At 46.6% G+C, this 22,960-nt stretch overlaps 1 protein-coding gene across 2 annotated transcripts; it reads left to right on the top strand.

The window, feature by feature from the left end:
* The first annotated feature begins 349 nt into the window (after positions 1-349).
* On the top strand, positions 350-22,370 carry TMEM134 (transmembrane protein 134). 2 transcript variants are annotated; one of them, XM_061562025.1, is made up of 8 exons: positions 350-616; positions 3,390-3,631; positions 6,697-6,761; positions 7,336-7,416; positions 12,936-13,012; positions 15,141-15,185; positions 17,121-17,174; positions 18,173-22,370. In XM_061562025.1, exons 2-8 carry the CDS (start codon positions 3,446-3,448, stop codon positions 18,253-18,255), a joined length of 591 nt encoding a protein of 196 aa, XP_061418009.1. In that variant the 5' UTR covers positions 350-616; positions 3,390-3,445; the 3' UTR covers positions 18,256-22,370. The 2 variants fall into 2 exon arrangements, with proteins under 2 accessions (XP_061418009.1, XP_061418010.1); XM_061562026.1 differs by lacking the exon at positions 15,141-15,185.
* Positions 22,371-22,960: the final 590 nt, after the last annotated feature.

The following is a 22,960-nucleotide window of genomic DNA, read 5'->3' as shown; positions in this document are numbered from 1 at the left end:
TTGCTCTGGTCGGAGTCGATTGCACAGCTCGCGATCGATTGCTCTGGTCGGGATCGATTGCACAGCTCGCGATCGATTGCTCTGGTCCGGGCCCCTTCCCCCCTCTCCACCCCTCCCCCCGCTACTCTCGCCCCGCCCCCTCCACTACCCACGCCCCGCCCCCCCACTGCCCCCACTAGCCCCGCCCCCACTGCCCCCACTAGCCCCGCCCCCACTAGCCCCCCACTAGCCCCGCCCCCAACGAGCCCCGCCCCCACTGCCCCCACTAGCCCCGCCCCCACTGCCCCCACTAGCCCCGCCCCCCCACTGCCCCCACTAGGCCCGCCCCCAGTCTCGTGCCTGGGCCCACGTGATGAGTGACGTCACACGGGGGTGGCCGAGAGTCTATGTCAACACAAGCGGCGTTGTGAATCGCAGTCGAATAATCACAAATTACACGAATTACAACAACAACAATAGCAACGGTGGCTGTTGTTGTTGTTTGTTGGTGGTGTTGTTGTTGTTGAGGCTGTGCGGTTGTTGCGTGCCGCGGTAGTTGTTGGTTGCCGGCGTCGTAAGGGAGGTTATTGACGGCTCGGCTGGGCCCTGTGGCGGAGGAGCGAACAAGTCACGACGGGTGAGTTAACGATGATGATGCTGTTATCGCTTTTAATATAAATACCGTGTAACTATTAATTATACTGCTATTATACAATACTATAGATGTATAGATAGTGTAGGGTACAGCGTAGTAGCATTATCTATACTTCACTAAAACACACGCTAACTCAACAAGCCGGGTGAGTTCACGTTGCTGCTGCTGTTATCGCTTTTAATGTAACTACCGTGTAACTATATTAATTATACAACTATTATACAATAACATACAAGTATAGATAATGTAGGGTACAGCGTAGTTACATTATCTATACTTCACTAAAAACACGGGAACTCTACAACCCGGGTGAGTTCACGCTGATGATGATGCTGCTGTTATTGCTGTAATGTAACTACTGTGTAACTATTAATCATACAACTATTATACAATACTATAGAAGTATAGATAATGTAGGGTATAGCGTAGTTACATCATCTATACTTCACTAAAAACATGCTAACTCAACAACCCGGGTGAGTTCACGCTGATGCTGCTATTATCGCTATAACTACTGTGTAAGTATAATGCTCCAACTATTATACAATACAGTATAGATAACGTAGGCAATTGTATAGTTACAAATCTCTATACTTAACATAGCTAATACATAACTAACGCTGTCATAGTCCAGGCCCGGGGTGAGTCATGCTGCTGTTATCACTGTCATTATAACTTACTGTGTAAACTATACTCTGTGGTTATTTCGGTAAAGTCACTTAGGTAGAAATACAATCACTACTGTGTCACTATGTTCTTGGTTCTTTCGGTAAAGTCACGTAGAAGGGAAATAATAAAATAATAAATATATAAAACAATAAAAATTCTCTCGACGTTTCGACTGCAACACACGCAACCATCATCAGGTGTGAAAGCCACAGCAAGAAAATTTGAAAAAAATTGTTTTTTAAAATTTACAAATATAAAACAATACAAATTATCACGACGTTTCAACTGCAACACAAGCAATCATCATCAGGTGTGAAATCCACAGCAATAAATTAGAAAAAAGTAGTTTTTTCAAAATTTTTTGTCAAATTTCTTGCTGTGGATTTCACACCTGATGATGATTGCTTATGTTGCAGTCGAAACGTCGTGATAATTTGTATTGTTTTATGCTGCACAACATGACGAACATGTCACACAAATCATAAACAATATCTAACCTCATAATATACTGTTTATAACATAGCTTTTATATGATTAGCGTGTAATACGCAGCTTAGTACTGGCGGGGTTTGAGTCACTAGTAAAAACTACAATAACATCCAACTGCAGTACTATACAACGTACCAATATAACCGCGGGACAGCATAATACAGTACGCCATACCAGCTACCCTATACCCTACAGCAGGGGTCGGGAACCTTTTTGACTGGGAGAGCCATAAAAGCCAAATATTTCAAAATATATTTCATTGAGAGCCATATAGTATTTTTAACCTATAATAAATTAAATATGTCTTACTTTTAATGCGACTTCTGGTGCTGCATGGTTTTGCTGATGGCCTTGTAGTCTGGTTCATACGTGGTGAGGTTGAGCTTCGTGCAGGCGTGACCCGTGAAATCTTCAAAACTAATTTCTGTTTACTTTAAAATGACACAGTATTATTAAACAATATCACAAGTATTTTAAAATCAGTTCCAAACTGATTTTTTATTTTTTTATTATTATTATTTTTTCCAACTCAAAATTGTCTGGGAGCCATATGCCGTCACCGGAAGAGCCATATATGGCTCGCGAGCCATAGGTTCCCGACCGCTGCCCTACAGCTACCCTATACCCTATAGCTACCCTATCGTTTTTGGGCAGGCAGGGCACGTCGCTAGTATGGGATTTGCTGCGTCATTCATCACACGCTGATTGAAGCCCCCAATCAACCATTGCTCAATGGGAGGTTGCTCATTCTTTTCTACTACCCCCCCCACCAGAGTCTGGAATTGTTTTTCCTCCCCTGCCGTTTGTGTTGTCGGCTCCCTGCCCTTATTACAATCCACGCTCTAAAGACCTCCTACATCTTCTCTGCTGACAGGCTGACTGCCCCTTTATTAAATAAACATGCCCGGTATATCTGGTGCGGCGTCTTGAGATACAGTCGCTTCTTCTTGGTTCTTTCGGTAAAAGTCACGTACCGAAAGAACCAAGAAGATGAATCCCTGCAGTCACGAAAGCTTTAAATCGAAATTATACCGTCGCTTTTAAACGCGACGTAAAATCCGTATTTCTATTGCACAGGTTGCTATGTGAATCTGTGTCTGCGCTATGTGAATCCGTGGTTCGCTATGTGAATCTGCAGGTCACTATGTGAATATATGGGTCTCTGTGGATCCATGGATATTTTCTGTGGCCAATGGCTGAGTGCCTCTTTTTATAATTATGCCCACATTATGTACAACGTCTTGAGATACGGTCGCATTTAAAAGCTACACAAATTCGCATGGTATTTATTGGTTTATAAGTGGGTCCTGTGGGGCTCTTTGTATGTCTAGGGGTCTCTGGGTCTTTAGTTATTTTCTTCTGCCAATTACTGAGTGCCTCTCTTTATAAATAAAAATGATTATGCCCACTATGTGTTTATACAGCATCATCACAAGTGGTCCCATTTACACGCTGCAGGCATACCTCCTAAAATAGCGCTCAGGATGCGTTCTTGGTTAACGGAGCATTATGTAATCATACAGCGTTCTAAGCAGGAAACGCTACGGCTGTATATGAATTTGCATTGCGTTGTGTTTTATTTTTATTGTCATCGCAGCAACATCCACCACGGTCACCACAGGGTGCAAGGAGGTGAGGCTAGACGGTTGTCCGATGGCGGAGCAGCCGGGCTCCTTCACCATCGATGACGCCTTCGAGATCAGCCTGGAGGAGAAGGAATCCACCACGCCCAGGTTCGGGAGCCTCAAGTTTGAGAGGAAGGTGAACCTGAGCCGGACCAGCGGACAGGCGGCCGGGGCCGATGATGTCGGGCCCAGGGAATCGGGCCACAAGTACCGGGTACGTGGGCACAGGGGGGACAGAGTGAGTGAGTGAGGTAGGTAGTTGAGTGAGTGAGTGAATGAGAGATGGGGGATGTGCGGGTGGGGGGGGAATACATAGGTGGGTGAGTGAGTGAATGTGTGGGTTGTGGGTGAGTGAGTTGGTGAGTGAGTGGATAGGCGAGTGGGTGGGTGAGAGATTGAGTGGATGTGCGAGTGTGTGAATGTGGATGGTGGGTGAGTGGGTGGATTGGGGGGTGAGTGAGTAAGTGAGTGGGTAGGTGAGAGCTGGATACATGTGAGGCGGTGGATGAGTAAGTGACTGCATTGATGGATGAATGGGTGTGTGAGTGGTGAATAAGTGGGTGGCGAGGTCAGTGGGTGGGTGAGTGTATGCATTGGTTGGCGAGTCGGGGAGTGGTTGGGTCAGTGAGTAAACTTGCTAAATACTCTACAATATGGAATGCTAAATTACTGAGTGAGTGAATAAATGTATGGGCCAATGAATGGGGGCGTAGGGTTGGTTAGTGGGTGGGTGGTTGGGTCTGAGTAATTCTCTCAATACTGTAGAAAATCTAAAATGCTAAGTTAGTAGGTTAATGAAGTGAGTCAATAAGTGGGTGCGTGGGTGGCTGAGTGCATCTTTGGGTGGGTGTGAATAAGTGGGCGGGCAGGCAGGTGCTCGAATTGGCAGGTGGACTGTTGAATGAATGGCTGAGTAATTTTGTTAAATACTGTACAATCTTGACGGCTAATCTAGGGGTGGGGTATGCATTAAATTTATTCTTACATTTTAACCACCATGTTACTTTAAAGCCAAAGTACAAAAGTGCGTTTTTTTTATTAACAGCAAACTTAGTTTGTCACTAAGACAAATATCCACCTACGCAGACTGTTGAGGCCAATGCTGTTAGCAAGAACCTATTCAGGTCAGCGTGGCGCACTCATTGATCGTATGGCTGGGACCACACCCAGCTGCTTTGGCTCTCCGCTGCTGATGTTTACACGCCACATCTTAAATTAATTCTAAAGCCGAGTCAACTTCGAGGTGGGCCAAAACCAGCTCAATTATTCGTCAACGATGTTGGACGTGGCCAGGAATAAAACTCTGCTCGCCGGGTTGGTGGCACAGCCCACGAACTAGTCCGACACATCGGTATGGAGCTAGTGACACAGAAACGGAAGGAGGAAACTGATCGTGATGGATACTGGGTTGCTGGATGACCAGCAAGTGAGTCATACACTGTGACGTTGAAGGAAGTGGTAAGCAAAGTGCGTCGTAATTATGGTGATTGTTGTGCTGTGTAGGTGAGGTAAGTGTGACTGCGTCTGAGCAGGTGGTTGCAACAATGCCTTGGCCTCCCCCATCGAAGGAGCCGGAACTAAATTAGAGGCGAGCCCTCTTTTAGGCAAAAAGGGGGGGAGGTGGTACATTGATTGGTCAAGTAGTGGATGAGTGGCTTAAGCGATTTGGGCTGGGAGTGCAGGACAGGTGCGAAATGTGCGAGGCGGAGCAGGCGAGGGTAATTGGCATGCGATTGAGATGATAATTTGGCGGCCAGTTTATATTTTTTCTTAAGTGAGTGGTAGGAGCGGGAGAGGGCTTTTGTCACAAACGGTGCCACGGACAACCCTCACTCGTTTTGGTTTTACGGCCGGTTGCCCGTGCGCCCAAGCGGAACAGCCTCGCCTTTGCGGCGGCCGTTGCTCGGACTGCTATGGGCAACGCTCGCCCGCTCGTGGCTGCGTCCTGAAGCACCGGTTGACATTTATCAATGCGACCGACACGCATCTGTCTCGATAACCCCTCGTCTGGCTCGCAAGCGCAGCGTGTGCGTCGCAGTCGCCTGGCAGTTTAAGAGGTCGGAGCACTGAGGCCCGACACCGCTCTCAGATTCTTGGTTTCGATTCCAGGTTTTGGCTGCCTCTGATTAAAACCAGGTTAAAATTTCTACATATTTTATTTTACCAGGTAAGACCCACTGAGCTATACAGGTCTTTTTCAGAAGCGACCTGGCCACAAATGATAGCTCAACGAAGTGGCTTATTACGTGGACATTTTTTTTTCATAGCAGCCGAATACTCTAAACACACGTTTCTAAATGTGGAGGGGAAAACCGGAAGACCCGGAGAAAAATCCACGTGACTATGGGGAGAACATTTTTTAGGCGTCAGGGTCGGGGTCAAACCCACGACTTATGTACCAGGCGAGAAGGTTAACATCTCGCCACCGTGGCACCACAGATTCTCGAGTGATGTGAGCTTCTGGTTGTCTCAGCCCGGCCACCAATGGCTGCGCACCAAACAACAACATCTCATTAAATTAGATTCTGAGCTTAATTTGGCCAAATTATAGCTCTTGAGAAATATCGGTCTGACCGTCATGCAACGAATAAACCATGGCATTTAAACAAAATTAAATGTGTGGTCCTGCCCTCGGTCTTCCCTCAGTCTTTTAGTTACCTTTCCCCTCCCCCTTATCTCCCCCATTCAAGCTTCACACCCCCCCCCCCCTCTACGCGTTGGGGCAGCGAGTCCAACTCCCCCCCCCTCTACGTACAGTCTCGTCGCGCCGAATTCGACTTTTCGCGGAGTTTCTGTTCTTCAATATCGATCGGCGTACTGTACCGGGCTCGCGTTTTGTCGGCAATAAAAGAATAATGATCGTGCGATCCATTGCTTGACATTTAAATCGTCTGCCTAATCCGTGGTTTGTCTCTTAAACCCACAACCAGTTCCTTCCCCGAGGACAAAACCGGTTAAATGGCCTGTCCAGCCCCCCGGTGTTCTCTGTTTGAACTGGGTAAAGCCCCTGTTCGAGTCAACATAAAAGAGCCATACCGTTATTATAAAAAAACACTACATTTCTGGAATTGCCCAAACATTCAAATGCAGGATTTTCCTTAAATTTTTTAAACTATTTTTATTGTTATTATTAGCAACTTTGGAGTGTATTTTAATTGTATTTATCATGTGGCCTCTAATGCTGGTGATGAACCAGTGGCCTGCCCGTGTCCAGCGGTTTCTCATCTTGTGCTCGCGTGACGCTTACGTTTGTGCTGTCCTGAAATGTTTTCACTTTAGAACTTGGAAGATGATGAGGATGAGGTGAGGACTAACGGAGCGATGCCCGGTGACCTCCGCATACGGTAATTAACTTTCGTCCTCACGCAGGAGGCCTGTGGCATTAAAAGGGTGTTAATGGAATCGTGATGGATGCAGTTGGTGTCGTTATGAAGATGATAATAACAGGACAGGAATAAGACCCAGCGGTTTTTGCCAACGCCGTTTGTTGCATTGATTCGTGGTTTAAATTTGCCAGGCTGCCCTGGTTATGGGTGCCACTGTGACGAGATGTTAATTAACTCGTCGTGGGTTCGATTCCGACCCTGACGCCTGTTTATTTGGAGTGTGCATGTTCTCCCGATGGTTGCGCGGATTTTCCTCCACATTTAGAATCAATGTGCGTTTCGAGTAATTGGCTGCTATACATTTCCACATGACGATAAGCCACTTAGTTGAGCTATCATTTGTGGCCAGGTCGCTTCTGAAAAAATAGCTATATAGCTCAGTGGGCCTTACCTGGTAAAATAAAAAATAATTTGTTTCGTACGGCAACCAGGCCCGCCCTGTGGCGCCGATCGTCGTGGGCGGATTGCGAACCGGAAATGGGATGCTCGCGGCGTTGGTAAAGGCGTCCGTCCCCTTGTCGTTTGCCCGCAGGCCGCCCTCGCGGCAAGGCTCGGAGCTGTCGTTCAGTACGGTGAGCAACACGACGCAGCTCTCCTACCGCTCCTGCTTGAGGTGCGTGGCGTTCCCCTTGTTTTATTATTCCCGTTTAATAATTAGCTTCGTATTATCAAAGTTTTCCGAATAACCATCGCTTTGAGCGTCAAAGCTGGCAATGTTTTTTTAAAGACTTTTTAGATTTAAAGAGGGGTTTCTTATTCTAGATTTGAAGCTTTCGTGACTGCAAGGATTCATACTCTTAGGTTTTTTCGGTAAAATCACGTAGGTAAAAATAAATAAAACAAATAATAGAAATAATACCAGAAATAAAATAATAAATCACGACGTTAAAATCACGTCGTGATTTATTAGTTTATTTCTATTATTTCTATGATTTTTATTATTATTTATTTTTACCTACGTGACTTTACCGAAAAAACCTAAGAGTATGGGTGTCTTATTCTTGGCAAGGAGGTTGAGCTGATGAGTGCAGTAGTTAGCGCACTGCACTAAGAACCGAGTGACCCGAGTTCGATTCCCAGCCATGGCGAACATGAGTGGCCGCTTAATGTCTGAGACGGCCATCGTGCCCCCTCCCCCTCTTCACCAAACCACAGCTACCAGCATAGTGAAGTATGGTCAAACTACCTCCACCACGATGCAATATTTTGCTGTCTTTTCTTGGATTTTCTGTTTGCACATAGTCACTTTAAGATGTTTTCTTGTTCATGTTTTTGTTTTTTTGTTTGTTGCGGTTGCACTCGATTCAAGAGCCGAATGGCTCACAGGGCTCTATACCTAATAAATAAAAAAAAATGAAATGAAATGAAAACTGACACGATTGGGCCAAGAGGCCTCCCAATTGCAACGGATCAGCTATGCAGTTTAAAAAATAGAGAATAAATTACTTTAACAAGATGCCAGATTGGGACGATGCAGCGATTCTCTCTCGACGATGCAAGCCTGCGATCCAATTGGCTCGTGAGTCACGTTTCCATTGCTCAGGTTTCACTGTCATTTGCTCTTGCCGGTAAGGTGGCCATCGGAGCACAGTGGAGGACTGTCGCAGTCGCCCAGCCGTGCAATACACTACTCGAGCGACAGGGGGCAAACTCGCTCGTCAACATTTATTTCGTGTGAACTTAATTTGGAGCTTTCGTGACTGCAGGAATTACTCTTTGGTTCTTTCGGTAAAGTCGCGTGTAAAGATAAAATAATAAATTAAATACTAGCATACGACGTTTCGATTGCAACACAAGCAATTGTCATCAGGTATAAATGAAATCGAAACACAAATCTAGTATACTTAGAAATGTAATGTAATACAACAGAGAGTCGGATAACATAACAGTCAACACCCTACCTGGTTGATTACGTTCTTCCTGAGAATGCTAAATTTGAGAGAGAGATCAAACACAGAACCAGAGACATATATACAGACATATAAGCAGACAGATATCACAGAGATACATAGAGAGAGAACACTCTATTGATCCGATTGCTGGCCAGCCACAACTGTACACAAACAAGCTCTCCACACCATGGAGATGAGAATGCTCAGATGGAGCCTGGGACTGACTCGATGGGATCGTGTCATGAACGAAGACGTTCGGAAGCGACTTGGTGTGGCCCCCATTGCGGACAAGATGCTTGAGGCAAGGCTTCGGTGGTACGGCCATGTGATGCGAAGTGAAGAGTCATCAGTGGCCAAGACTGCCGTGCGTATTGAGCCAGAGGGCCGCCGTCCACGCGGACGTCCGAAGAAGCGATGGATGGATCGAATAAAGGAAGACATGAAGACGGTCAACGCATCCCCCGAAGATGCCCTGGACCGAGCCTAATGGAGAAGACAATGCCGAAAAGCGGACCCTGTGCCACAGTGGGAACAACGCTAGGAAGAAGACATAGAGAGAGAACAAACACATGTATTTCGTGTCCCTGCTTTAGTTCTTAAAGGAAGCCATGATAGGGAGGCAACTTGAGTTGATTTCTTTTTTTAGAGTCTTAAGGTTCGAGTCAAGTCGATTTGTTTGTTGGTTAACACGTGGCACCTTTTTGGCACAAAATACTGCCACCCAAAGCGCCATCGCATCATCTCCATACATATACAAGGCAAAGTTGTGATTGTGTGTTTGTTCAAAATGTTTAGCTACTTCCCGACATGCAACAAACTGGAAATTTCCCATGTGGGTACTTTCCAGACTGTGCACCATGCAAAAATTATAAAAAAATATACTTTTTATGGGGGGGTGGGGGGGGGGGAGCTCAATAATGCATTTATTTTTTTGCACGGTAATTGAGCTGTGACGTCACATCTGTCACGTGACCCGCGCATTGGGAAGCGTAACGCATTGTAGTGTAGCGGTTCGCGCGCTGCGCTACGAACCCGGCAACCCGAGTTCGATTCCCGATCACGGCCACCACCGGTGACGATTATTTCAACCGCTCCTGGGCCTCCCCTTGGTCGACTCAGCCTCAAACGAGTAACTGGTGTGGTGTATGAACATCGCCACTGGGGAGACAAAGGCGGCCGGGCGTGGTGGATCCAAGTCCCGGGCGAAGCCGGGTAGTACAGCTAGTTAAACATAAAAAGAAACAATTCTATGCAGTTTAAAAATATTTAATTTAAAGCAATCTGTGGCTGCGAGTTGTATGTAAGCGTGTCTACCACGCCAGTTCTCCTATGCCAATGGTCTAAGGTGGTGTAAGTTTCAAGTTTATTCTTGTTTAACCCAGTGAGAGAACTCGGGAGACCAGGATAAATCTCATTCGCAAGAGTGACCTGGAAAATGTGTCTGCTATCAATAGGGGGCGATGATTTCTGTCGTGTGCAATCCTAATTGAGTCATTTTTTGTGGCGTAATTTTTGGCTAAATCGGCTGCACGATGGCCCTACTCCTGTGAGTGGCATCAGGGGATCTTTAATATCCGCAGTGCAGCAGACCGCGCGTAGCGCTATGATGGTTATGTTGATGGGGGCGACAGCTGGACTCGAACCGTGAACCTCTACATTAAGTGACGAAAGCGCGGCCATGAGAGGCCACGTCACTGGTCGTGTCGCCGAGTAATGCAGGTGAAGTTATAAACCTTGGTCGAGTTTTTGCGTTAAGCCACTAAGTTGCGCTATCATTTATGGCCGGGTCATTTCTGAAAAAAGAGCTACATAGCTCAGTGGGCCTTACCTGGTAAAAAAAAAGTTAACAGTTTATTATGTTGCTTTTGTGCAGTCATTGGTGAACAGGCTGAGCCCATAATCTCGCCGCTACACACTTGAGTAGCTGCTCTTAATTACCGCTGGACAACAACCCAGATTTGAACCTGGCACTTCGACAATACTGGCTCCGTGCCCTCGATGCTAGATTCACCCCCTGGGCGAATCATAGCCATTTGCCATAGGAATAAATCTACGGCGGCACAAAGCGTGTCAACGCCAGGGAATTTAACGTAACTAAACCTGGCGAGGGGCCGCGCTGCTAAAATGAGATAATCTAGAGCAGCGGTCCCCAACCTTTTTGGCACCAGGGACCGGTTTCGTGGAAGACAATTTTTTCACGGACCTGGGGGGGGTCATCATTGGGTCTTTCCTCCTTTTCAAAGAAGCTCTCCAGCGACGTTTGTTTTTTACTCATTGTGGCTACTAGGGGTTAGCAGCTTGTGGACTCGCCAAACCTGTGACTGAGACAAGTGCGCAGTGCGGGAAAGAGGCACGGACGGAAGTGGTAAATAATAAAACAATGGGGGCGGACCACGCACAGACTCACCACTCACCTCCTGCTGTGCGGCCCGGTTCCTAACAGGCCACGGACCGGTAGCGGTCCGCTGCCTGGAGGTTGGGGACCCCTAATCTATAGTATTGACAAAATGCGTTGAGTTTTTAATCTATAACGTGCGTGCTTACTTACGTAGCGTGCCTATCCCAAGCGCTGTGTGAGGTCTTCCCCCACCCAACATGTTGCGCCAATCGGGAGGCTCGATTGAACATGCTTCACCCACGCTGGTCAGAGTTGCCGGGCTGGCGAAAGGCAGGGTTGTTGTAGACGTGGCAGCGTAGAGGTGCAGTACAACAATGGGTTGTGCTGCACTGCTCTCTTCCGCCCACCACGTAGTGCCGTGGCAGAAGCCTCTAGCGACCTGTTGTGTACGGTCGGTCGCCCGTCCGAACACTGTCCAGGCTCAACTTTCATTCTTACCTCCTCCCCCTCTCCTTTCCCGTGTATCGATAGTAAAATTTTAATGTGCAATTTTATTGAAGGAGAGTGTGTTGTCCTGGTGTGGTCTGAGACTGTTTTTGAAGTTTTCGGCCTTTCCCAAGCTTGGGAATTGGTATACTTATCCAATTTCATCTTTTCTACTTTATCTATTTTATGTATTTATTTTTAGTGATTTGCTTACCTTTCCTATACTTTGTGCCCCAATTGTTTCTTGCATTGTTTGTTGTTGTAACTCTCTGACCCACCCCGACTGGGCATCTGCGAAAAAGAGTGTCATAGCTCATTGGATTTTTTCAGGATAAATAAAAATTCTGATTCTCATTTAACCCCGCTTCGTTTCTGAGAGCGGATGGTTTCTCCTTCGTGCCTCCAGAGTGAGATCCATGTACGGTGTAAAGTCATCTCGAGTTGCGACCCCTCACTTCGTGGTTTCTGTTTAAACCCCTCCCTCCATTCCCTAATTTGAGATTTCCCTTCTTTTGCACTCTGCTTAGCAAACTCTGCGCGAGCTGGTGTTATATTTCTGTGTCGCCCGCTGCCACTGTTACTCGAATGGTGAATGGCTTGAACGTTAATATCATGCAATGTGTTTGCTCCTCAACGTCTGCAATGTTATGATTTGCGCGCTGCTGTAATTTCCTTTCGTTAACCAAGGTTCTCCAGATTATTTCTGGTCAAACGACTTAAGGCCGAATGTTTCTTATCCGCGTCAACAAATTTTATCAATCATTTTGGCAAGAGACATGGTGCGGAGTGAAGCGGTTAAAACTGCAGGCTGTTGTGAACCATCTGTTTGCCATTGATTCTCTGTTTAGCCAGGTGAGAACTCGAGAGAGGCCAGGATGAAGTCTCATTTGCAAGAGCGACCTGGGGTATTAGTCAGTGAGTAGGGGGGCGACGATTGCTACGTGTAGCCCCGATTGAGCAATCTGCTGGTAATTATTAGAACGTGGTCAATTTGGCGTGTTAGAAACCTGCCGGGGGAAGCTATGAGTAGGCGGGGGGGGGGGGAGTCTCGAGGAGGAAGATGAGTTTTAGGCGGCGGTGATAATGGGGAACGGAGACCAGATTTGCTTGGCTGATTACGATTGCTCAAGTTGATGGTCTCACCCTGTTCACCAATGACTGCCTAGAAGTATGGAACACTTGCTCTATCACTTAATTCGACTTATTCCAGCTCTTAAACGTAAACATCTTGGTGTTGCGGGTATGGGGTGGCCACGTGCGTGCACAGGACAAGACTAAATATTGAGGCCGCTTGCTGGCGAGAAAATCAACGTTGGGTTTTCTCCCGATCGAGGCCGTCTTGAGCTACGGCGCTGCTCTTTGCGAGCCGGCTGGCCTGCGCACTTGCACTGACGTCCTCTGTTGTCACTCTCACAGTTGGACGAGGCATCCGCTCATCCTGAAGAATCGCAAGGTGGTTATCGCCTCCTTCGTCTTCCTCATCGTGGGCATCGGTGAGTCACGCTACCCGGTGACTTCCCTAACGCGAAGGGGGGTGGGGGGTGGAGGGTGTCAGGAGTAACCGCACGCCTCGCCGCGGGAGTTGCGACTGGCTTTGCCGTCCGGTGACACGTCACGGCGATGGCTCGGTCTACTGAACATCTGTGAAAAATAGCTTCGTAGCTCATCGGATTCCTTCAGTTTCAATAAATATTTTGATTCTGATTGAAAGTTAATGCCAGTTGCGACAATCGGCACTTTGGCGCCGCCTGTCATGGATGCCGCGCCACTTAGCGGCGCGTTCGCAGAGTCGTCTGTTTCTCTCGCCTCACAAGTGACGCAGCACCCTCACGCTCGCTCCGCGCGTGCAGGCGAAACAGCCCCAGCGCGTGTCCTTACGAATTACGGGAAGTGCTGTTGGCTTGCGTCTACTCAACACCGGCACCGCTTACTTGCGCCAACACGAATGGCAAACGTCCACTTATGTGTACAGAATCATCAGAATCTTTATTTATACTGCAGGAGGAATCCGATGAGCTATGAAGCTCTTTGTCCAGTAGAGGCACGGGGTCAGAACGTTACAGCAACAAATGATGCAAAAACACAAATGGAGTGCAAAGTATAGGAAAGGTAAGTAGATCACTTTAAAAAAATCATACAAATAAAACGAAACTATTTTTCATCTTACTAGGTAAAGCTCACTGAGCTGTTAGCTTTTTTTATCACACGCGACCCAGCCACAAATGATAGCTCAACGAAGTGGCTTATCATGTGGAAATGTATATCTACCAAATCAGAATCCGAATATTAATTTACACTAGAGCAATCCAACGAGCTATGAAGATGTCCAGTCGGGGCGGGTCAGAACGTTCCGCTGCCCCCGCCAACCGCACGCAAAGTTTCCGCCCGGCCGAATTTTTCCCAATTCCCAGATGCAGCTTCGTCCATTCGACATTTCACCTCATCCATATTTGCATTTCCGACCGTCGCGTATCCACCCTCACCGATTACACAACTACGGCCCAGTGCAGTGTTTGTTCCTGGTGTGCTTTCCGGAAGATTTCTCCACGTACAGCAATGCATTCTTAATTTTCCGCGCACGTACCCCGGCTGGCCAGGAAAAGGCGATGCGGCAATTGGTCTAATCTCCATATGTTTCTATCTGTACGGGGATAGAGCATTGCCCCGCAAGGGGGCGAGACACTGATTAATGATTATGAATAATATTGGTTGCGAAAGCCTACATATCAAACTGACACTCATCTTAATATAACAAAGAATAAAACAATGTAGCAGGACCCTCGTGAAAAAGGGACCTCGGACTCGGTGGGTCTCTTGCTGGATAAATAAGTTAGGACTATTATTAATAAATATATATCCAACCTGTTCACTTCTCCGCTCTACACCTCAGTCCCCAGCGAGTCGGATACGTGACGTTGCACCATCGAGTCGCATGTATGGCCGCGGTTAGTTCGCTGACTGTTGGGCAGCCACACCTTGGTTTGGCTCTGTTGAACAGTGGACGCACCGCGGAAGAATCTCTTCGGGATCCTAAGCGTCTTATTTAATCTCTGTAGCCTTCGAGGGGTAGTCTGACCAATGCACAACAACCCCGAGTTCACGAACAAGAAGTCAAAAATAAGTTATTTCATCCCGGTGCTCGAGAAACATCTCCACAAACACCTCCGTTGACCTGCGCTTGCATTTTGTGTGCGTTTCTGTTTACTTGCTGTAGGCCTACAATGTTGCGTTACTCGTGTGTGTGTGTGGGGAGTGGTAGTATTAAACGGTTTGCGCACTGCCCTTTAAACCCGGCAGCCCGAGTTTGATTCCTGCTCACGGCCAACACCAGTGACGATTATCTAAACCGGTCCTTGGCCTCTCCGAGGTCGAACGAGCCTTAAATGATTACCTGGTGCGGTGTTTAAACATCGCCCCTGGGGTGACATAAAGTTGGCCGGTGGTGGTGTTCGCTACACCCTTTCGATCGCTATGCTACCCTTCATAGGTGCACGCTAATAGCAATTTTCCCAACAGCGTGTTGAAGGCTATTTGTGGGCTATTTGTGCATGTTTAAGTGTGTTTCTGACTGTCAACCGTTGCAAGTTTACTCTATTGAAGTTGCTCCTTTGATCCTTACAGCCTTGATCATCACAGGAATAGCCTTGGAGGTGAACCCCAATGCAGGTACCCTTATTCATATCAATAACATTTGATGTGCCTTTGTTGTCAATCCACTGCTGGACGAAGGCTTCCCCGTGCCCCGTGCCACCGCATCGGGGGGAGGGGGGGGGGGCTTGACCATATTTCGGCACGCTGGTTGGAGAAGTAGGGGATGAGCTGTACTCTTTAAGCCAGTGTTCTTCACACATTTTCAGAGGGAGCACACTTTCGCCGATGAGACGCCAGTATGAGGTTCCGCCATTCTTGTTTGATGGCACGACGATGGGGGTGTATTATCAGGGGGGGGGGGCTGCACGTCAAGGGGCCCACACTGAAGGCCACAAGGGCCCACCAGTGGGCCCCCCCGCGGGCTTTGCAATGAAGAATAGCGCTTTAAGCATTGCCTAATTGTTTCGTGCTAAAACAAAACAACGCTCGCATCCTCCAAAGCAACATAACCTCGCACGCAAAGAATGTCGGCTGCCATTGAACCAGCGGCGGCGGCGGCGGCTACGGATCGCTTTCAGCCTCGAGTGACATTTCTCCAGAACGCCGCTCTTGCAATAGTCACCCCCCTCGTGGGTTTGTCAGACCCCGCGTGGGAATGTGTCTCTCATTGACGGAAGCACGCGGTGTGTGGTTTTTTTCTCTCTTGCAACGGAGGCTGTCGTTGGGCTCCATCCTCGAGACGCGCAATTTTAATTACATCTGAAGCTGGGAACAAAACAGCCGGCTCGTAAAAACAAACAAAAAAGTGGGGGACCGCTGCCTCTGTCGTGGCATCATTTATTCATTCAAATTTCAACCGTACGTATGTATGGTGCGAAAGAAGTGCAACACACATGTACAAGTGGATCGGAGAAGATACATAGGGAAGTGGCGGGTATCATGTGACTGCGAGTTGTATATGACCCGTGGGTTACAACGTCATAGGTTTCCCACCACTCCTACTGTGTACTCCTCCGGGGCAACACCTCACTTTGCCAAGTGTTGTTGTGGCGCCACGGTGGCGAGACGTCAACTACCTCACCTGGTATACAGGAGGGGTCATGGGTTCGATCCCTACCCTGACACCTATATATTTGGAGTTTTCATGTTTTCACCGTGATCGCGTGGATTTTTCTTCGGGTCCCTCCGTCTTTCCACATTTAGAAACATGCCTCCAGAGTATTTGGCTGCTGTAAATTTCCACGTAATAAGCCACTTCGTTGAGCTTTCATTTATGGCCAGGTCGCTTCCAGAAAAAGAGCTGTACAGCTCGGTGGGCCTTGCCTGGTAAAATACAAAAACATGGTTTAGTTTCTCACGCCCGTTCCTCCTCTTCGTTTTTCGGTGACAGACTCCGCGCGTCACGGTCTGCGGCCGTGGTTTACGCCAAGGGGTTCGTGCCAGACACTCGGAGCGAGGCACAGCTGGGGATTACTGCCGGCTCGAGCGTGAAATTCCTCGCAGTGGCTGCGGCGGCAGTGGCAGCACTTTACCTCCGAGATTACGTCGCTGCGGCGCGCACGTTTTAATGCCCGCCTCGGCGGTTTTAAGTGTTGCCAGAAATAGGGGTGGATTTCACTCTTGCTTAGCGACGTTCAAGCTGCAGTCAACCGAGCATATCCAGTCTAATGCGCGAGCCCTTATTGTCTCGTAAAAAAGAGCCCCGGTGAAAAACTGCTGTCCGCTTTCTGGGCCGTCTGATGAATGGGTAGCGCCGGTGCTTGCGTTGCGAAAAAAAAAATCGCTGGGCTCCCGCAGCAATGGAACGGGGACCCCTCTTGCCCCCCTTTCACACCCTCGGCACGTGTGTGTGTGTGTGCGTCTCTCTCCTGAGAGCCACCGTGCCCTGTTTGTGGGCAAGTGTGCACGATGCCAAGCAGCGGCGCGTTTGCAGCATCGCCAGTGCGTTGAAAGTATTGGGTTCGTGCGTGTACGTTGACGTTTGTTAACCTCTGGTTTTGTGCTTTGCAGTGGTGTCGAGCGCGATCTTTTTCGTGCCTGGATTCCTGCTGTTTATTCCGGGAGGTGAGTGGCGACGTTTCCAGCTGCGTTCGCTGCACGTCGCGCTGCCCCCGTGGTGTTTGCGCGTCGGTTTAGGGCGAGGGTTGTTTTACATAAACGGCAACAGCATTCGCGATGTTTCGATTTGAAGCTTCTTTCGTGACTGCAGGGATTCATCTTCTTGGTTCTTTCGGTAAAGTCACGTAGAAGGGAAGTAATAAAATAATAAAAATAAAACATAATTAAATTTCGATTTGAAGCTTCTTTCGTGACTGCAGGGATTCATCTTCTTGGTTCTTTCGGTAAAGTCACGTAGAAGGGAAGTAATAAAATAATAAAAATAAAACATAATTAAATTTCGATTTGAAGCTTCTTTCGTGACTGCAGGGATTCATCTTCTTGGTTCTTTCGGTAAAGTCACGTAGAAGGGAAGTAATAAAATAATAAAAATAAAACATAATTAAATTTCGATTTGAAGCTTCCTTCGTGACTGCAGGGATTCATCTTCTTGGTTCTTTCGGTAAAGTCACGTAGAAGGGAAGTAATAAAATAATAAAAATAAAACATAATTAAATTTCGATTTGAAGCTTCTTTCGTGACTGCAGGGATTCATCTTCTTGGTTCTTTCGGTAAAGTCACGTAGAAGGGAAGTAATAAAATAATAAAAATAAAACATAATTAAATTTCGATTTGAAGCTTCTTTCGTGACTGCAGGGATTCATCTTCTTGGTTCTTTCGGTAAAGTCACGTAGAAGGGAAATAATACAATTAAATAAATCATTGGAGCGCTGTCTTTCCGACAGCTCTGTTTCTTCACCTGAGGACATCTGCTTGTGTTGTGGCCGAAACGTCGTGAGAATTTAATTATGTTTTATTTTTATTATTTTATTATTTCCCTTCTACTTGACTTTACCGAAAGAACCAAGGAAGAGCATTCCCGATGTTTGCAGTGAAGTGTCTTGTGGATGTGATTTTTTTTTTATCTCTCCCCCCCCCACCCACCACCCGTTCCAACACCACAGTCTATCACGTAATCTTCATCGTCTGCGCCGTCAAGGGGAAGAAGGGTTTCCGATTCTTCAACCTACCCTATTTCGAAAAGTGACTGCAGACTTATTTAAAAATAATAACGCTAATCAGCCATCCGATGCCAAATACTGTACGCTCAATGGCAGCGAGCCATGTGTTGAAATTATGTATCGACTATATTCATAATTCGCGGAGAAAAGTTCCAATGGGAGCTTCACGACTGTTCTCCGTTGACGAAATACGGAAAATGCATTTTTTGTTGTTGTTGTAGAGGTCTCTCTGTCTGTAATAGAGGTTTTTTTTGTAGCTTTTAAATATTTCTCGGAATAAAATGTGAACAATTTTGTCTTTAGAACGAATTACGATTGACACGCAAAACTGGGCGGCTGCAGGGGGCCGCCTCTTAAAACAACGCATATCCCGGGGGGGAAAATACGGTGAAGAAAAACAACGCGGAAAATCAAATCAGCCATTACGCATTCGCTCAATGTTATCCGCACTACGATCCTTCTCCGCTTAACACTCCGTATAATAAACTGGTCGTGGGACCCGAGCTACTCGTGAAAACACAATAGTTACGTTTACATTATCGGCCATGAACAACGTTCGCCGTATCGGAACGATCGGCGTCGTTGCTTTGGATCGCGAAGTGAATTAGGTTTTTATTAGCGCTCGCATTTGGCCATCTGTCGAACGATTTGGGTTAATGGCACGTCTTGCGTTTAGCGATAGCCGGTGACGCGGAATGTGTCCCGTGCTGTAGCAGAAGTTGCGTTAAAATGCACGCTTTGGTTTTTTCTCGCCCGCTCTGCGTGAAACATTACCGTAAATCGCCGAAGGAAACGCCCCGGCTTCAATTTGAGTCTTTTTACTTGCAATCGATGCAGGCCTGTACCTGTGCGTGCTATGTATGTATTTAAAATGGAGCGACTATGGATCGTGAAAAAGGAGACGTTATGATGGCTAACTGACGCGTCTTAGCTCAACTGCCCGAGGTGTACTTGCACGAGACAATACGAAATGTTTTGGTTTGCCGCCCCCTGAAGTCCCCTTCAAAAGCATCAGCAATCTGAGAGCAATTTCACCTCTTGAAGAGGGTCAGTTATTTTTTCCGTCCAAAGATAGTTCACGTGACAGCTGACATTGGTCGTACGCTCTTCACATTTGTGCACATTGCATCTGCGAGCACGGCCGTAATCATTTCATTGTGTATACACGACGTAGGAAACGGGGGAACGCAGTTGCATGGTTAATGAATCCCACTCAAAAGCCGAAGCGAAACGGACTCGAACTAACTAACCACGAGGCTGGTGCAACGTGGGTGCCATGTGCCTTAGAGACTGCATTACCGTCAGCCATTCTCAGTCAACTGTTGACTGAAGGCATGCTGATGCCAGTTGTGTCCTGCAAGCTATACTCACATTTCTCCGTCCAAGTTCAATTGTTTTTCTTAATGGCAGTTGCGACGATGGTGTCTCGGATTTTTTGTTCGATGTCCGTTGTGCGTGTTTGTTATTATTTATCCCATTTTGGTCTGAGTTCTTCAACTTATTTTCCGGCAGACCGCAATAAAATAAGCGTCTTCTGGCGGGCTACGTGACGTAAGTTATGATATTACAATGGGGTTGTGACGTCTCGATGCCTGTACGTATAACCACTCGTGGATTGCACCACCTTGATTACTCTTCTCATCTTACATCTTATCTCGCGAGTCGACATTTTCACGAGGACTATTGCTCAACGGGGAAACTCTTGAGAGCCCTTTGAGGGCCACATCTGACTGAAGGAACCCCAGTTCAGGAGCCCTGCTCTAGACGTCACGGGTTACGGTGTCCCAAGGCCTCACTAATTGATTTGTATTCTTTATCGCAAAAAATGTTTTGTTCGCGAGTTTAGTTTTACTGGAGGACAAAAAATTCGACACGTAGTTTGAAGTAGTTTTTTCTGTGCACGATACTTTATCGTTTGAGTAGGTGTCCAGGGCGACTTTAGCGAGTGAACTCGAGAAACCTACTGCTGTTTGCTCAAGTAATTGTACTTTTTCAGTGACGGCACCAGTTATCGTGCCGTCACCACCACCACCACCACGCCCCGGCATGGCCGTACACGTCTGGCAAATCAGGTGTGGCATGAACGCGCCCCTCGTGCCAATTGTGTGGGCGAACGCGGTGATTGTGATGAAAGTCTATCAAACGCAACTGTTACACCCGGTAGACATGAACAGTCGGGAGCGTGGTGGCTGCGGCGGCCGTGGTGGCCACAGGAACACCCATTTTATTTTATGAACATTCCAAACTTGGTACAAGTATTCCCTCGTTATTCACAAACTTGATATCCGCGAATCGCATCTACAGCTCTCCATGGCTGCACAAAGAAAGTGAGACGAGATAAAGTTACGTGAGAGAGAGAGAGCTGATTTGCGTTTTTATTTAAGCGAATTATTCTGCAAAGTCTGCTCTCGCGAATAACGAGGGAATCCTGCATTTCATTGCGTTACGATGAAGGCACTGTTGTCGTTTTAAACTGCACGAGAGGACATGTTGAATGCGAGAACCCAATTCTCCCCGTTGACTCGCAGTAAGACGATACCTTCCGCAGTACAGTGGTCCTCTGGTTAACGATATTAATTGGTTCCATGAAAACTATCGTTCATCGAATATAGGAAGTACATGTTAAAGACTAATTTGTTCCAAGACGATCGGAAGTTAAACCTATTCATCCTATGAACATAGTTTATAATATCGATTTAAAGCTTTCGTGACTAACTATCTTGGTTCTTTCGGTAAAGTCACGTAGAAGGGAAATAATAAAATAAAAATATTTTAGTGTTTTATTTTTTAATTTTATTATTTCCCTTCTACGTGACTTTACCGAAAGAACCAAGAAGATAGTTTATAATATTTAAGCACGCAATTTTAATAAATACACGTTAGACGAACATTAAGGCGTTAACTCTAATAGAAACATGGATTAACGAATAAATGGAGCATAAAATAATTACCTTAGGCTCTCAAAACGCTCAAAAGTGCGTCGCTGATTGGCTGAGTTCTGCCGAGGAGCGCTGCCGATTGGCCGAAATTGGCGGGTCTGCGTGATGTCGTAAACGTATCGTTCATCGAAAATGTATCGCTAATAGAATCAATGGGACCCCATGGGAGGGCGGATCGTTCGTCGAAATAACGTTCATCAATGGCATCGTAAACCGCAGGGGACCACTGCACTGGTTTTGGGAAAGTCACAGGATGCTAAAGGTGCGATCAATGTTCTCCAGACGCCTTTGGAAGACGTGGCACTGGGCTACAAAACAATTGCGCCGTTTGTAAAAAAAAAATACAGGGTGCTTCAAGAAATGTTAACACTTATATGGGATTATCGTTTTATTGGAAAAAGAACGATTACTACACTGTAACACGATAACAAATCTATGTTAATAGCTTCAAAAAGTCAGTCCCCATCGTTGTCAACACGTGGCCTGGAATCTTCTCCAGGTGGTCTCCAAAGCGCGAAGGCACATTTCCTGTGGTATTGTTGCAAATTCTCGGAAGTGTTAACATTTTTTTGAAGCACCCTGTCTATAGTTTGTGTGCACTTCATTTAACAACGCATTGAGTGTGCCTCTGCTCGTTTTCTGCCACAGTGATTTTTGCGAGTGGGGAGAGAAAGAAAAACAATTATGGTAAAAATCCCAAACAACCTGAATCCATAACGGCTTCAGTCACGAGTTGAGAAAGAGTGGTGCTGAGCATTGTGTTTTGCGGCATTTCGTTTCAATCAAACTGCAGGGAAGTGGCACATTTACGGAATAGGCAATTGCGTAATGGCCCATACAGCGTTACATTGCTTCGGCTAATTCCACAGGCGATCAGACTTGCAGTGTCTGTATCAGAAGGCAGTGGTCCCCCCTTTCCCCCCCCCCTTCCCCCCGTCGTTTTATCAGAAAGCTCACAAAGTGCCTTGTGTTTGGCACGTTGCGGTAATAATGTCAAATCCATGTCACCGCTCTCGGATGTTTGCCCAGAGTAACTGCAAATGCGCAGGGGGTGGTGGTGTGCGTATGTGAATAATAATAAACTGCGACTTTGTTTTGATTTCACAGCAATGTATGAAGGGGATTCGTGTTGATGTTACTAGAATACTTCAGTTGTAACAGAGTTGCTAAGCGCATCAATAAACTACCTTTTCGGTTTTTTTAATAGATGTTTGCGTTCGTTTTTGTACAGTGCTTCCCTTTGAAGAGAAACGTGTTTAAAACGAGTCACATTGTATAGAAGGGAGCAAGATTTATATTTTAAAATTAAAATTAGGTTCGTGCGCGTACATTTTCTTTTTTTTTTACCGAATTACAATTTTAAACTCTGTTTCCAGATCGTTTTTTTCCATTATCTTTATAAAGGCAAATCAAGTTTATAAAGGCAGTCACGCACGTTCCATTTTTTTCCTAATCTTAATGGTTATACGAATCTGCCTGGCGCTATTCACATGACAAGAGTGAAGTCGGTCCTGTTTGTGGAGGCGGTCCCATCACGAGAGAGCCACATTCAAGGGAAATAAATGATTGCAGCAGATCTGGAAGAAAAGAACAAAAATACAGAACGAATATCAATGCACGCGACTTTTTAAATTATATTGATCGAATCCAAGAGTTGCATTGGAGAGAGTGGCGGTCAAGCATGATATGAAGGCAACGACTTGGAGTGGACGGGGTGATGATGACATACGACGTACAGTGAGTAGAGATAACCAGGAATGCAGATCTCTATAGGGGCGCCACGGTGGTGAGA

The sequence above is a fragment of the Lethenteron reissneri genome, chromosome 28 (assembly GCF_015708825.2).
Source record: "Lethenteron reissneri isolate LAM-NWPU_2019-01 chromosome 28, ASM1570882v1, whole genome shotgun sequence".
Taxonomy (NCBI): domain Eukaryota; kingdom Metazoa; phylum Chordata; class Hyperoartia; order Petromyzontiformes; family Petromyzontidae; genus Lethenteron; species Lethenteron reissneri.
Note: the sequence above shows the minus strand (reverse complement) of the source record. Positions and strands in the feature narration are given on the sequence as shown.

Bases quoted from the DNA above. Each gene is read 5' to 3' on its own strand.
- TMEM134 (XM_061562025.1), top strand. From the start codon at position 3,446: ATGGCGGAGCAGCCGGGCTCCTTCACCATCGATGACGCCTTCGAGATC. The intron at 7,417-12,935 runs GTGCGTGGCGTT...TCACTCTCACAG, and splicing joins TCCTACCGCTCCTGCTTGAG to TTGGACGAGGCATCCGCTCA. The intron at 15,186-17,120 runs GTACCCTTATTC...TGTGCTTTGCAG, and splicing joins GGAGGTGAACCCCAATGCAG to TGGTGTCGAGCGCGATCTTT.